Below are 14,864 nucleotides of genomic sequence, written 5' to 3' on the forward strand. Positions count from 1 at the left end.
CTCCCCATCCAGACCCTCACGGCCTCCAGGCACCGGGCCATCACGTCAAGGGCATCGTTGGGGTGGCCCGGGGTGGATATGTACAGCTGAGTGTCGTCAGCGTACTGATGGAAATCCACCCCGAAGCCACGAATGATCTCCCCCAGCGGCTTTACATAAATATTGAACAGAAGAGGAGAGAGGACCGACCCCTGTGGAATCAATATATTCTGCTGAATCAAAGAGTCTTTCCATATTCTTGTAGGTGTCACTATAGATATAAAAAATAAGTCAAGTACAATATTTTGGAAGAGGCATTTGCTCTTTCATGTTTATTAAAAATCTTTTTCTTTCTTTTTCTCTCTGTATCTCTTATCATTTTTTGTTTCTCCAGTTCTAGTGGTGTTCCTGACATCTCTGCAATCCATTTTGACTAGTCTTTTTTCTTATCCTCAAATTTCTCTTGTGGTCTTAAAATATAAGTTGCCTTTTCCAAAACCAATATTTCTTGTAAATTTTTTTCCACTTGGGTTAAATCATACTGCTTTGTTGTGTTAAGTTTCATCTTTGAGTCTCTATCCTCGAATTTGTGTTCAGTTATCTGTTTTATCTGCTCCTTCTCTATTGTTATTTCCTGGGATTTTTTTTGTTGTAAAGTTAAATTGGAGATGAATTGGTTTATGTTTTCAAAGTTATTTTGGATTTCTTTGTGGTTTGAAGTCGTTGTTTGAATTAGTTGCAGCATCTCATATATCTCCTCTTGAAAGGTATTTGTTTTTTCTTGATAAGTTCTTTCTGCAAGTCTCTGATTTTGCATAGTGGTCAAGAATTGAGGTTTTCGTTTCTCTGCAAATAGCTTTAGAGTCACAGTTTAGTAGATATTTATAATCCAAAAAGGTTCAAAGGGGTTTCTTGAAGTTTATAACCCTCTCTTTGCCTGCAACCCAAATTGTTTTCTTTTTTTGTCATAGCTGTTCCCTATTGTTATAGCTTTGAAGGTCACAAGCACATATTAGTTTTTTCCAGATTTTGCCAAGTCCTGTATAAAAGCCATAGCTGTAATAGTCTTTATCCACCACTAAATGTCAGCACCAATTTATTTAAGTTTAATAGTTTTATCTTTCAACGGAAATTTTACTCTTAGAATTGGTAAGTTGTTAAGGTTTGAATAGGTTTAAATCCAAAATATAAATAAAGTAAAGTAAAGACATACAAAACCAGGAGGTATTTTCCAAATTAAACGGCGAAGGCAATCATTTTCCCATCCCGTTTTTAGGGGGAGGAAGTGTAAACCTCCAAAATTGCTTCTTGGGAATTTTTTTTTCCAGGAAAGTTAATAAGTAGGATAGAGAAAATCGATGATCTTACCCAGATTCAAACGCGCTGTTTACAATCAGCTTAAAACAGTGCTTTTTGACTTTGGTTGCTTGTAGCTTGGGCTAGACTCTGAAGTGAGGCTAGCCTTTCTCCTGTTGGTTTCTGGAAGGCTTCTCCTGGACCGATCAGGTCGACCGCCATCTCTCCATGGTCTGCAGGACTTTCTTCCTTCTTTGCCGCCTCTTCGGGGCGGCTTCTGGCCCATTTAGGATCCCTAACAGGAAGAAAGTCAGCCAAAGGGCACGGAGCCCCCAAATCCCTTGGCTGCTGCGCTACTGCGCAAGACCGGAAGTCGCCATAGGTTATTTTAGTCGGGGCACAAATAGTATAGATATGCCTGCACTAGACACCTCTGTTCATTAACACATCTGGATTTAATAAATACAATGTCAAGCAGGACAAAAACTATGTCTGTATTTTTAATTACTAAAATTAACAGAATATGGCATGAACTTCTACAGCTACTACTTCTCCCCTTTTCCAAAACCAGAAGGCCTGATTTCTGCATTCCTATTAACTTTATCCTATAAATGACCTTGCAAGGAGAGTGATTCTAGAGGCTAAGTGAAACAATGTCTATTTTCTGAGGCTGTAGGCTAGGTTTTATTAATGTAATGTCTAAGATCTTTGAAGTTGTGACTTTACCAGGAAAATCACAATCTCCCAAACCTTTATTCATAATGGGTATGACTTCCAGGGGGAACAGAATGCCTGCTGTGCTAATTATTTCAATTATCAGCTAGTACTAAAATACGTAATGGATTTTCTCTGCCTCAACAGGTAAAAGGCATGACATTATGGAAGTTAATTCTGATGTTCTGAACTTGATCTCACATGCTACACAGGAGAGATTAAGAGGACTTCTAGAAAAACTAACTTTAATTGCTCAACATCGTATAAGGACCTATAAGGTAAAAATAATGATTGCCAAGTTTCAATTTGTCCTTTTAAAATAACGGTACCCTGGAATGATTCATCTTAATTTATCCTGAAGAATTTATGTTCACAGGACCTGGATTGTATACACTGTGCGAAATCTTGATAAAACAAGATGGGAAGGAGCCAAAAGCCTTGTAGCCTTCTGTAGACTCCTGATTCTTTTGCTTTTATTTGTAGGGAGAGAAAAGTGCATTAACCATTGTAATCACTAAGGATGGCATGTTTTACTTGGATAAGGTCTGGCAATATAGAAATTGAGCATAGTCATATGGAAGTTTAAATATGTAAACAGATTTTTTCCCTTTTGGTTAAGTAAAACATTCATTTTTGTTTAAGTATTATTCCATACAGTTATTTGGGAATTTTTGATTAAGATAAAGATAGGCAGCCTGCAGCCTTCAGAATCCGTAGGAGTTGGGCACCAATGCATTTAAATAAATAAATAAATAGCCTTCATATAATTTTATAAAATCACTGACAAACTCTATTCTGTCCATTCCCTTTAATAGACAGAGAAAGGTACACACAGCCACTTAACAGCCATTCATTTAGTGATCATTCTAAATTACAATGTAACTTTCTAAGTTACAAAGTTTCTGTTCTTATTATCATTGTACCATTCCCATGATCATGTAATCAAAATTCATGCACCTAACTGGCATGTTTTTATGATGTGTGTATCATTCCGGGGTCATGTGATCAACTTTTGCATTTTTCCCAACTGGCTTTAGAGAAGCAAAGTCAATGGGAGAAACTGGATTCACCAATGTTAAGTATGATGTATTTAACAACGGCAGTAATTCACTTAAGAACCATGGGGGGGGGAAAGGTTGTAACTGCTTTGCTTAGCAACTGAAACTCTGGACCCCATTGTGGTCATAAGTGAAAAACTCCCTCCATTAATCAGACACTCATAATTTATCAGCTCCATAACTTTTTCCTAAAGAGTTTACCCCTGCCTTTTTACATTTGACTTATTTTGAAGTTAGACACTTAAAATCATGTGTTTGATAATTTTTAGTATCAGGAAGCATGCTATCACAAGAATGCTTTTTCAGAAAAAAAATTCAGCAGTAATGTAAACTTTATCAGAAAACCATTTTTTTTGTATTAACTGCAACTGCCTTTATTTATTAAAAAATCCAATGAGCCCAGTTACATGGCAGTTAGAACAATGAGACTGCTGAGCTGTCTTTGAAGTTTCTGCAAAGGATTTTCCCAGGAATGAAATGAAAGACAACTTCTATTCGGGTGCCACAAAGGGATATGCAAGTGAATAAAAAATTGAATTCATTATGAGTAAAGGGCGTTTGCACTTTAAATGCTTCCAGAAAGGAAACACAGTTAGCTAAGTGACTTGTCAAATATGTAGCTCTTTATCCCTAAAAGGTTCTTGTTTTCTATGATTAACAAATCACTGTATTCTATGTTGTTTTGTAATTAAATAGATCCTTATGTTGAAATCAGAATTTTGTTGTGCATGTAACAAATTATGCTCTTTTTCTTTTTAGGGGAATGACGAGTACATTTTATCTAATGATACGCGGTCTCAGCTTCAGTTTCTTGAACAATTGGATCAGGTTGAGAAACGGAGGAAAGATGAAGAAGAAAAAGAACAGTTGCTCCGGGCAGCCAAGGTGAGAGAATTCAAAAGGCAAGGAATCGCAGCGGAAATCTTTTTTTCTCTTTGTTTTCTTGTTGGAATTATTTTACTTCTTATCTTTCTATGTTAAGGAAGTAATGTTTAAAACATGCTGCAGAAAGGATGATATATTAAGCCTGTTCTATGTAGTAAATACCAATATCCAGGCAGGTCCCCCTCTCCTGTCACCATGTAGGGATAATTTCTGGAGTTCCCCCTGGAAGGAGGAGGAGTCTCCTTAAGACTACCTAATTAATGAAAAAGATAAACTATACAAGTAGTTCACGACTTATGACAGTTCATTTAGTGACCAAAATTACAAATTATTGAAAAAATGACTTGTTTTTCACACAACCATTGCAGCATCCCCATGGTCACGTGACATGATCAAAATTCAGATGCTTGACAACTGACTCATATTTATGACGGTTGCAGCATCCTGGGATCATGTGATCATCTTTTGCGACCTGACAAGCAAAGCCAATAGGTAAACCAGACTCATTTAACAACCGTGTTACTAACTTAACCATTGCAATGATTCGCTTAACAAACTGTGGCAAGAAAGGTTGTAAAATGGAGCAAAACACACTTAACAAATATCTCACTTAGCAACATAAATTTTGGGCTCAATTGTGGTCATAATTTGAGGATTACCTTACAAGAAAACTGAAGTTAGCTTCTCTAAAAAGAGGCAAGAGCATGTAAATAGAGTGGCGGGGGGGATCCCAGGAAGTAGGTTATTGTTAAAGCAAATTGTGGTTCAGCCTCAAGAAAATAGCCAGTGGAACACTTAGTTCTGGAAGTGTTGAGTTGGATGGAAGTTTGATGGTGGATGGAACTCATGGTACCGAGAGGCACAAGTTGAAATTAACAGCTTCCACTTAGCTAATGGGATAGATTCCCTTCTGCACAAGATCATGGTCTCACTTCCTTCCCATAAAATATTCCAATCTTACAGGTGTCAGCGGCTATCTGGCCTTTAGCCAGTATTTGCAGACATACTGAAAACATCTGCTGGCTGATCATCTTTATTGACCTCGTGGCAGATACATTTTAACCGATTATCACAACCCGTATAAATGGCTCTATTTTTAAATCTACCTCATTCTGGAAAAAGGGGAGTTTAAAATTAGGCCCCCTAAGGCAGTCTGCTGTATTATTTCAGCAGAACATGGGGCTAGAGCATTCTTTTTTCCCTTCTGCCTTTCTTTTCCTTTTCTCTCCCCAAGTGTCTGTTCCTGACATGAACATCATCATGCCTACGCTGGACCTGACTGACAACGTTAGCATCATTTTTAGTTCAAGCTTCCTCTGAGCTACAAGCAAGGCAACAGTCCCTGATGAAAGGCTGTTTGGGCACAGAGGGGTGGGGGAGAACCGAGGCAGTCTGGCTTGCGGCCTGAAGCCCCTAGAGCTAAGATTTCCAATCAGAACAAAAAACTGTAGCTGATTAAATATTTAAAGATAATGTTTGTATTTTGGGTAACTTCCATTACATTTCATTTTCTGCCTCCCTCCCTCCCTCTCTCCCTCCCTCCCTCTCTCCCTCCTTTTTTTAATAGAGCCGTTGCAATAAAGACGATCCAGAGCAGCTGCGTTTAAAGCAGAAAGCCAAAGAGGTACGACTTTCAAGTTACCAGGTTTGGCTTCGTGTTAGGAGGAGAGGTTGGCAGGCCTCCCCTGGCAATTAGGTCAGGGTTTATTTTGCTGTTGCATACCATTTGTGGAGGCCTTGGGGAAGGACAGGAACTGCTGCAGGCAAGGGCAACGCTTCAAATGAGGCCAGTGAATTTATCAGCTCTTAACACTTTACTTTCATAGTTCACAAATAACTATTTCTAAGCAGAGCTCAACTCCAGCAATGTGCTGGATAGGAATATAATGTGGGATTAGGAGGGGGAAGAAAAGACACTTTAAGATTTAGCATCTGGGACTGTACAATAGCCTACATTTTTCCAGGGTAATTGTTCGTTTTGTAAATCTGATACTGCTTATAATTCTTTGGCTGGGAGGTGGTACTGGGATTTAGTTTTAAATGGAAAACGCCTCTGGCTTTTAATTTTCTGGGCCCAGCAGTTTTCTGTTCTGGAATGGAGCCCTTGTTTCACACAGTTCATGTTTAGCTGCAGGGGTTTTAGTTTATAGCTTAGACTGGTTAAGCTGTTACTCCCAGAGGCCTCTGCATAGCAACTGCAGAAATCAACAAATAAGTTCATTTATGTCTGCTGCAGCCTCCTCTCAGTAGCTGACTTTTTACATTTCCCAATATCCATTTCCTGACTTTTTTAGCCGGAGAGAAAAAAGCTCCACTAATTGGAGCTTATTTTAATTGAGCCTTAATATTGGATCTCGCTGGAGTTGCCCCCAGAGCTACTGGGAACAGAATTAAATGAAAATACCTAAGGTTGAAAACTGTGTGAGTGAGAATTTTTTTTTTAACTTGACCTACAGATTCTTTTCCTCCACTGAATAAATCAAGCCTGTTCACATTTCTGATTAAGGATCTGACAGAAAACAATAATAAAGACAATTGAGGTGGGAGATGTGTGATACTGAGCTTAAGAAATTGGTTTCTATAGTTACTTGAGTGATTCCGGGCCATTTTTTTTAAAGGATCTTTGTAGTAAATGAGTGATTTTTCTGAACAACCTTTTTCTTAACTGTGCCTCTTGAACTATGAAATTTGTTGTTGCTTAACATTGCTACGGTTGGCTTCTAGATGCCAATAGTAGCAGCAGTGGGTTATTTATGGATGCTTTAAAAGCCCTTATTGCTTGGATTAATGTAAGAGGTGAGGCAAAATAAATAGCAATCCAGTAAAATGGTCTGAAAATCAATGCATCAGTTTCCAGCCAAAGCAAAGAAAGGCTCCTAGATGAGAAGGAGTGAAGAAGTAAAGGTGCATGCCATTCTTTCATGTCAAAAGGGTTGCTGCACGTTGCCAACTTTAACAAAAGTGACCTGGTCTTTAGGTCTCATTGGTTTCCATTAGGACCTGCAAAGCATTCTGTGGGGGCAGCATTTGGCTTCCTATGTTTCTTTTGGAACAAAGGGGTGGTGTGTGAACTGCTGGAAGTCTGTAGGCTGGAATTAGAAGGAAATGTAGGGCATTTCAGGATAAAAAAACAGAGTTCTCAGGTCAGATCGTGTCACTATAGAGCATATGCATGTTACCATATAATTGAAACGCCTTACATGCTTGTTCATATTGGTCCCTCTTAAAAATATTCCTGGCAGTGTACTTGACATATGTTTTATTGCAGTAAACGTAGGTCAGGGATCTCTAAACTTGGCAACTTTAAGACTTGTGGACTTCAACTCGCAGAATTCCTCAGCCAGCCAGCTTTGGAGACCCCTTGTTTTATAAAATAAACTAGTATGATGAGCATTGCTGGATCAATGTACTGTTGTGTACAAAAATACATCTCCCTATTTTTATGAGTTTACAGCCCAGAATCCATGATAAAGGAAATCAGGAGGAGGAGGCACCAGTGCATAATGTACTTGTATCTAAGCATCTGTAACTATCAGGCCATAAGGACTAAGCATTGATCAAAGGCTAGAATGGGGAACTCAGCGCAGGACAGGTTATAGCAGGGGTAGTCAACCTTGGCTCTTTTATGACTCGTGGACTTCAAATCCCAGAATTCCTGAGCCAGCTAAGCTGGCTCAGGAATTCTGGGAATTGAAGTCCACGAGTCATAAAAGAGCCAAGGTTGACTACCCCTGGGTTATACTAATTTATTTGAAAAATGACATCTTACTGAAGAGGATTGTGGGATATTTGAAGAAAGTAAATGATCCTGCAGTGTCAGATATTGCTTATGCAGTTGGTAAAATGCACATAAACCAAAGGGCACGAGTGTAGCACATCTCTCCCTCTAGAATAAAATTGCTGAATGAAATAAAGGTAAAGGTTTCCCCTGTCCAATCATGTCTGACTTGAGGGCACAATTCCCATCTCCATTTCTTAGCTGAGGGAGCCAGTTTTGTCCAAAGACACTTCCGTATGTCTGGAGATACTAGGTTGGGGAAGGCTGTATATCAAGACACTGTTTATAGATGTGATTAATTGCTCTAAGACAGAGTTAATTATGATGAAGCTGACATAAGAACAGTGACCATGATTTTATTACCAGAAAATTTCAAAAATCTAGTTCAAGATATAAATATAGCTAAACCACTTGGGAGTAATATTTGCACTAGCACTGAGCTTTAACTTTAATGTAATTGGAAAGGTGCCTAGAAGGTTCAAAATGCACATCTTGCATTTCAAAATGTAAGAATTTTTTTTTAATAAAATCATTATAATTACAGAAAAGTGAAAGTACTTCATACTTCATACATGCAGAAAGTTCTGCATACAAAGTTGCATATAGCAACAACACTTAGCAATAGCAATTAGACTTATATACCGCTTCATAGTGCTTTATAGCACTCTCTAAGCCATTTACAGAGTCAGCATATTGTCCCCAACAATCTGGGCCCTCATTTTACTGACCTTGGAAGGTTGGAAGGCTGAGTCAACCTTGAGCCGGTGAGGATCAAACTCATGGCAGTGGGCAGTGAATTAGCCTGCAATACTGCATTCTAACTATTGCGCCTCCACGACTCCTGCATATGTAAGGAACCCGCAAGTTTTATTAAAAGCTTCTACAATAGAATACAATAGGGAATTTTAAAAAATGTCACAAATTAGAAGGATGATTAACTAATCCAAGAAATGCTAAGATATGTCAATACTAATGTCATCAAGTATAATAATGGAAAAGTTACTTTAAAAAAAATACATATAGATGAACTAATTTTCTGGGAAAACTAGTACAAATTGACATAAAGAAAGGAACTGAAAGAGGAAATACATTTTAAGAGAAACAGGACCAAGAAGTCACATGGGACTTTTAAACATTTTGGGTATCAAAGGAAATAGGAAGATTGACATGTCCATCTATTACTTCCATTAGTTGTTAATGTTTGGCTTTTATTGCTGCTCTGCCCTTTTAGTTTACACCTTCTCGTGGTTTGTTTTATGTTTTTAGCCACTTGGAGGAACATATGGGATATATATTCTCCAATATATTTCTCTCCAATAAATCATGAATGCCACTTTTTTCTTACCATAAGTTGCTTGATATATCCTTTTTAAATAGTTATTTCAGGCCCATCATAGAAAGCAGACATACAACATTTCAGTGCTAAGAGAACATTGGTTGTTTTATGTTGTATGCAGAAGGATGAGATCCTTGCAGAAGGATGAGAAGGCATGGACGGACCTTGGCTGCTTTCTGATAATGCAGAAAGCCACAAGAGAGTTGCCAGGCTTCCCCTGCTTTTATCAGCTTTTGTCCCCTATGTTTGGTCTAGTAGTTAAGATGATGAACTAATCTTAGCCAAGGCCGATAAGCTCTATGTAATATTTTTAGTCTTGCCTTAGGCATGAAAACGAACTAGGTGACTTTGGGCGGGTCAGCCATTTTCAGTGCTAGGAGAAAGGGCAATAAAAAACCTTGTCCAAAACTTCTGCCAAGAACACTTCATGGATTCTTTGTATAGTCACCAGGAGTCAAGGCTGATTCAAAGGCAATCCGTCCAACCCAAATAAGACATTACAATATTTTAAGGAAGCAACAGACTAACCTTCTAGAATTGGACCATCATTGTTAGATACAATACATTAGCTTCTTTATTTTACTGTGAAAAAAAAATATCATTTTTGTTGTTGCACTTATAAACAATCCTTTGCAGAAATACTTCTTAATAAATGTCTTCTATTTTCTGTTACCTTGCTCCTAGTTTTCTATGGAAGCTTTTAGAATCAGCTTTCTGAGTCTGGGTATATACTCTTCAAGTGGGTGGACTTCAACATGCCGAACTTTAGAAAGGCTGTTCTAAATTATCAGCATCCAATCAAATAGGATACATAAGATGTGCTATGCTGCTGATGTTTTTAGAGATAATTTAAGTGGCCTTGTTTTTCAGGAACCTGTGCATAGAATTAGATAAACTCAGTTGAACATTGCTACGTATTAGACAGTTTTCTACATTTCTAAATCTACAAATTCTGATAGTAGATTTTAGTTACCATCACCTGACATAATGGTTATGATATTAGCTTTTTTATCTTTGGATCACCAGTGTTTATGGAGTGGAAAAACTGTTAATTACAAGAAAGACCATGTACTTTGTTGTATTCATCATCAATAGGACAGGCAGATTAAGCAAAGCCTTTTCATTACAATTCATATTTTGACAGGTAAGTTTATAAATTAGATTTCCCAGACAATACATTTTAATGGTAGCAGTAACCAGTTATCAGGAGTTGATGATTATATATTTCTTCTTCTTTGGAAGAAAATGAACGTATTTTTAGCTCATCTTTGGATGATGGAAAAGTGCTATAGTTTTTCCAAGATAGCAAGCAGCACCTTTATTCAACTCTCCATCAGATGGCACTGGCCTTTCATTTCCTTGAACCAGTTTTCTTAATCTGTGTGGTTCCATACTTTACTTGCAAAACACACATTAAAGCATAACAAGCCTTTGTGCTGTGAACTGTAAAAATGTTAATGCATGTGTTAAATGATATTAAAAAGATCACTTCTATAATGTGGATGTTTATTGCCTCTCTTTGAGCCCCTATGCATATCCTACTCTCCAAGGATCTGCAAAATTCTTCCCCTGTTCAATAATATCAGTTTTATACTTTCCTTTATTATATTCATGTCTCCATTAAGTAGCAACAGATAACTTAACAGTTGCCTACACATTCTTATTACCACAGTCACTCTCTATTTCTTTCATGTTTAGGCACTGTCTTCACTGGGAAAAGCACACTTCAACCTTGTAGGATTCACTTTATGTTCTTCAGAGTCTGAGGTTACTTGAAGATATTGCCTTTGGAGATGCTCTGCTGTTTTCCACAATATGACTTGTTTATTTCCTCTAAGTTGCAAAATGCTTGTTCCTGTATTGTGCTATTGCAAACATCTTTTTTCCCCATCTTGATAGATAATCAATTATTTTCTTGAACCTCAGTCAGTCTTTTGAATCTTTTTAGAATGCAGACAATGATAGTCTGAAATTATAGGCATTCCATCAAACAGCTAATATTAAAATATATATTTGAAAATATATGAATAAAAAAATACAATTAAAATCAAAACCATTTTTATTTTTATATCTATTTCAATCTATCTGTATCAATCATAAACGCTAATATAAGTAAAATGTTGCTTTAAAGTTTTACTCTTCTTTAGTGGTTTGGAAATTTTACCTATTGGGCTAGATTTAGAAATGTAGTTAAAATATTAGGTGATGTAAGCATGCTACAGTAGGAGAGGATGCTGAAGAAGGACAAAGAATACTGTTAGATACATTTGTAAGACAAGAAGAAAAGTTATAAAACTAAAGATAGATAAACTGAGTTTAGGGGAAGAGTTTAGCAGCTGGCTATGGAAAAACCTCACTGAAAGACTACAGTATTAGGGTTTGAGGTTATAGTATAGTTAATAGGGATTCTGCCTAGTAAAGTTGGTGCTGACATATGCCATGATTGCTAATTCCACATGGTAAATGGATGAATATGTGATGGTGATAGGTGAAATAGTGTAAACACCTTGAGTTTAAAGGGCAGATGGACTAATCATTTTACTTGTCCAACATTAGGCTTGTGAGTGAAAAACAATAAAGATTCCCTTAGATGTAAAAGAATCATTCAAGTGTTACTGAATATTGTAGGGTGTTCTATATTCTTGCACAGGATAAAGCTTACTTTGGAGAACAATGTAAGAGAACATTTTAATATTCAGCTAAATTCTAATGCGGCTATCTCTAAGTTAATATTCTGCAAATAGTTCAGGATTTCAACTTCCACAGTTTCCAGCCTAGTGTTTGGTCAATTGTAATCCAAATACATCTGGAAAGCATTGGTTTGGGGAAAAGCATTCCTGAAGTGAACAAAATCATGTTTCAGTTCACCTGGCAACAAACTGTGGTTTCTATGGGCATTTTAAGCTTGCATGGATCTTAAGCAACAGGTAGATAACGTATCTGAACAAAAAGTAGAGGGAAGTGAAGGTGATGCAGTGAAATGTTATAAATGAAAAATTTAATTTGTACAAAATAAATATTTTTTCTTAATGCTGAACAGAGCATACCGGAGTTCCTTTTTTAAATTCCTTTGTGCGACTGTAGCTTGGCTGCATGTGCTATCTAACTATTGGGAAGGGCTTTAAAAATATACCTCTACTTTATTTGTGCTTCAGGTCAGATTAACTAAAATGGTTATTGTGTCACCTAGAAACTACTTGATTGCTTCAAGACTAGACTTTAAAAACCCTATATGTTATTATTAAAAAGGCCAGGAGCAACAAAGACCATTTTACCATTTCTGCAATGTTTTCATGGCAATTTGATCTTTACACAGGTTTTTAAAAAATCTTTGTACTTGGAGCTGATGGAAAAATCGAAGAAGGAAAATGGTTTTGAAACGCTTTCTCTATGGCTCCTGATTGTCTTTTTTTGAGTGAATATATAAGGATGAAGCTAGAAGTATCAGTTAGCTTTGTGGGGACTTGCTTTATTTAGTTTAAGAACACATATCTTCCCCCATATGCCTCAGTAACTGATGTTTATCATTATTAATTCTGTCAGGAGATAAAGGCGCATAGGTGTGGCTCACATATACACAGTTGTCATAATTTACAACAAGACAGTACATTTATATATGAGAGGATAGCTATTTAAGCTTTTTATAAGTAGCCTCCAGAATGGAATCTAAGTAAATATTTATATTTCAAAGCTGCCCTTTGCAAGAAGGAAGCTAAAATATCTGTAGCAAAATCCAAAATTACTGTAAAACCTGGTGCATAAAATATCTATTTTAAAATAATACGTTGATTGATCTGACTGGGTTTAACAGTTTTGGACCACATTTCTTATATGATAAAAATCCTACTGGAATAATTTCTTAATGTATAGTAAAGAGGGATGTTGTGAACAGTGCAGTCTGAATGTGATTCTGACCCAATATTTTTTGTTTGTTTGTATGTTTAGGACTGATAAAACTTCCCTGCTATTTAAAGAGCAGGTCAAAGGGGGGGGGGGGGAAAGCTGATAAAGCCCAAGGGTAAGCTTTCATTATATTCAGATTTATTTGTTCATAACTTTTTCTTAATCTTAGATGCAACAATTGGAATTTGCACAAATGCAGCAAAGGGAGGCTAATCGGGCAGCCCTGGAAGCTCTTGGGCCAAGAAAGAAGAGACCACTGGATTTGTCTAGTTCTTTTTCTGGACTTGAGGTTTGTAACGTTATGGGTTTTTTCCCCTTCTGCTGCATTATCTTCACCAGCTGAACCTTGTTTCTATTTTTTGTAAAGAGTATGGTCTGCTTAAGGAATTCTTTTATAGTAGCGTTTTTTATCAGTTTCATAGGAATCATCTCTCTGAATGGTGTGGTGGTCTAGTGGTGAAGACGCTCGCCTCTCCTTGGAAGGTTGAGAGTTCAATCTTAGGTAGTGTCAGATGTGTCTCTCCAAGGGCACGAAGAAAAAATATCGGCTGTGAACTCCACAGTGTGTCAGGAAGGGCATCCAGCTAGTAAATGCTCAACTTCATTCAATCACCCCCAACTCTACCCCGAATTAAGGGATTACAGGATTGTAAAACGGGAAGTGTTTTTTAATAATCAGTTCTCTATTTGGCATCCAGAGAACTGGACTTGATTGTGTGGTGTTCTGTCAAGGAAGTAATCCTGCAGCAAAATATGTTGTTAAGGAAAATGTATATAAACAAAGCTTATAAAAATGCTTTCCTAGAATCTTCCTATAAAATTCTTATGGGGTGTTGCACTATTGGTTTCCCAGTGTGAAAAAGGGTTGAAAAGTCCAGTAATATAGAAGAACACCCATTATTCCCATTGAAAGCTCATCTGCCCACCCTAAGGAATGATCTTAGAATTTTTTTCAGCAGTAAATCTTCCTAATAATTTTGGCTGTGCTCCAAATAAATGTTCATACAATGATATCAACAGATTTGCATAGATTTAAAAATACATTTTTTTTCTAGGAAAAAATTGCTTTCACCTGTTAAAAAAAAATCCCAGTCAAAGCAAATAAAAATGTTTTCTCACAGTGCCTCTTTAACTGCTGTCACTATTTTTAATACTTTTGATTGAGGGGCCCTCAGATAATCAAGTGAAAGGAGGATTAGAATCGCCAAGTTCACATGATTGTAGGTGCATCTGTCATGTGTTTAGTTTGGATATACCTCCAAATATATTGCTTTCAGTCCATTATGTAACAAACATAGCACTTAAATTCTGAGCCTTAGTTCAGAAAATTACGTTCTTCTAATCATATATGCTGTACTAAGAGAACAGAAGGCTTGCTTGATATTTCTGGGTAGGGAGTCTATATATTCCCACAGCTTCAGATGTTCAAAATATGCCTCACAGTCTTGAATGTGGAGTTCTGAAGACTCTTTCAAAAGTTGTCACTAAAGTGTAATGTTTAATATGACAGAGGAAACTACTAATTGTAATATGACAGGGGAAACTACTATTAACCGTATTTAATATAATTTTATATTTGTATTTATTTTGCTCTAAATTCTTTTTCACTTAGAATTTATGTTCACCAGTTTTTGATTATCTGGAAACCCACTGCCACTTGGTGGTTTTCCTAGCTTCTGAGAATAATAGTTGTATACAATATTCAGACTTGGTAGATCTCTAGATGAGGTTATTTCCTTTTTAGAAACCAATTGGGCAAGCTGCCACCCCTGACTCTTAGGGCTTACAGTCTTTTTCTGAATAGTTTTGTTTTATGGCTAAGAGTCATTAAGGTTAAGGAATTGCAATCACCACTTTCTCTGTATCTAATTCAATATTTCAATACCACAATTGTGCTTATGTAGCAAAAGTGGCA

The 14,864-nt window shown here is 36.9% G+C and overlaps 1 protein-coding gene across 1 annotated transcript in view; it reads left to right on the forward strand.

Annotated features, from left to right (window-relative positions):
- Positions 1–14,864, forward strand: part of LOC107290362 (transcription initiation factor TFIID subunit 4B) — a gene marked incomplete at its 5' end in the record, with an annotated part of 32,344 nt that overhangs the window by 4,745 nt on the left and 12,735 nt on the right. The window contains 4 exons of the mRNA XM_015819239.1: positions 2,137–2,267; positions 3,807–3,932; positions 5,500–5,556; positions 13,119–13,238. Coding sequence (XP_015674725.1) covers positions 2,137–2,267; positions 3,807–3,932; positions 5,500–5,556; positions 13,119–13,238 — 434 coding nt within the window. The remainder of the gene's footprint in view (positions 1–2,136; positions 2,268–3,806; positions 3,933–5,499; positions 5,557–13,118; positions 13,239–14,864) is intronic.

The sequence above is a fragment of the Protobothrops mucrosquamatus genome, unplaced genomic scaffold (genome assembly GCF_001527695.2).
Source record: "Protobothrops mucrosquamatus isolate PMUCROS unplaced genomic scaffold, P.Mucros_1.0 scaffold877, whole genome shotgun sequence".
In the NCBI taxonomy this organism is placed as follows: Eukaryota; Metazoa; Chordata; class Lepidosauria; order Squamata; family Viperidae; genus Protobothrops; species Protobothrops mucrosquamatus.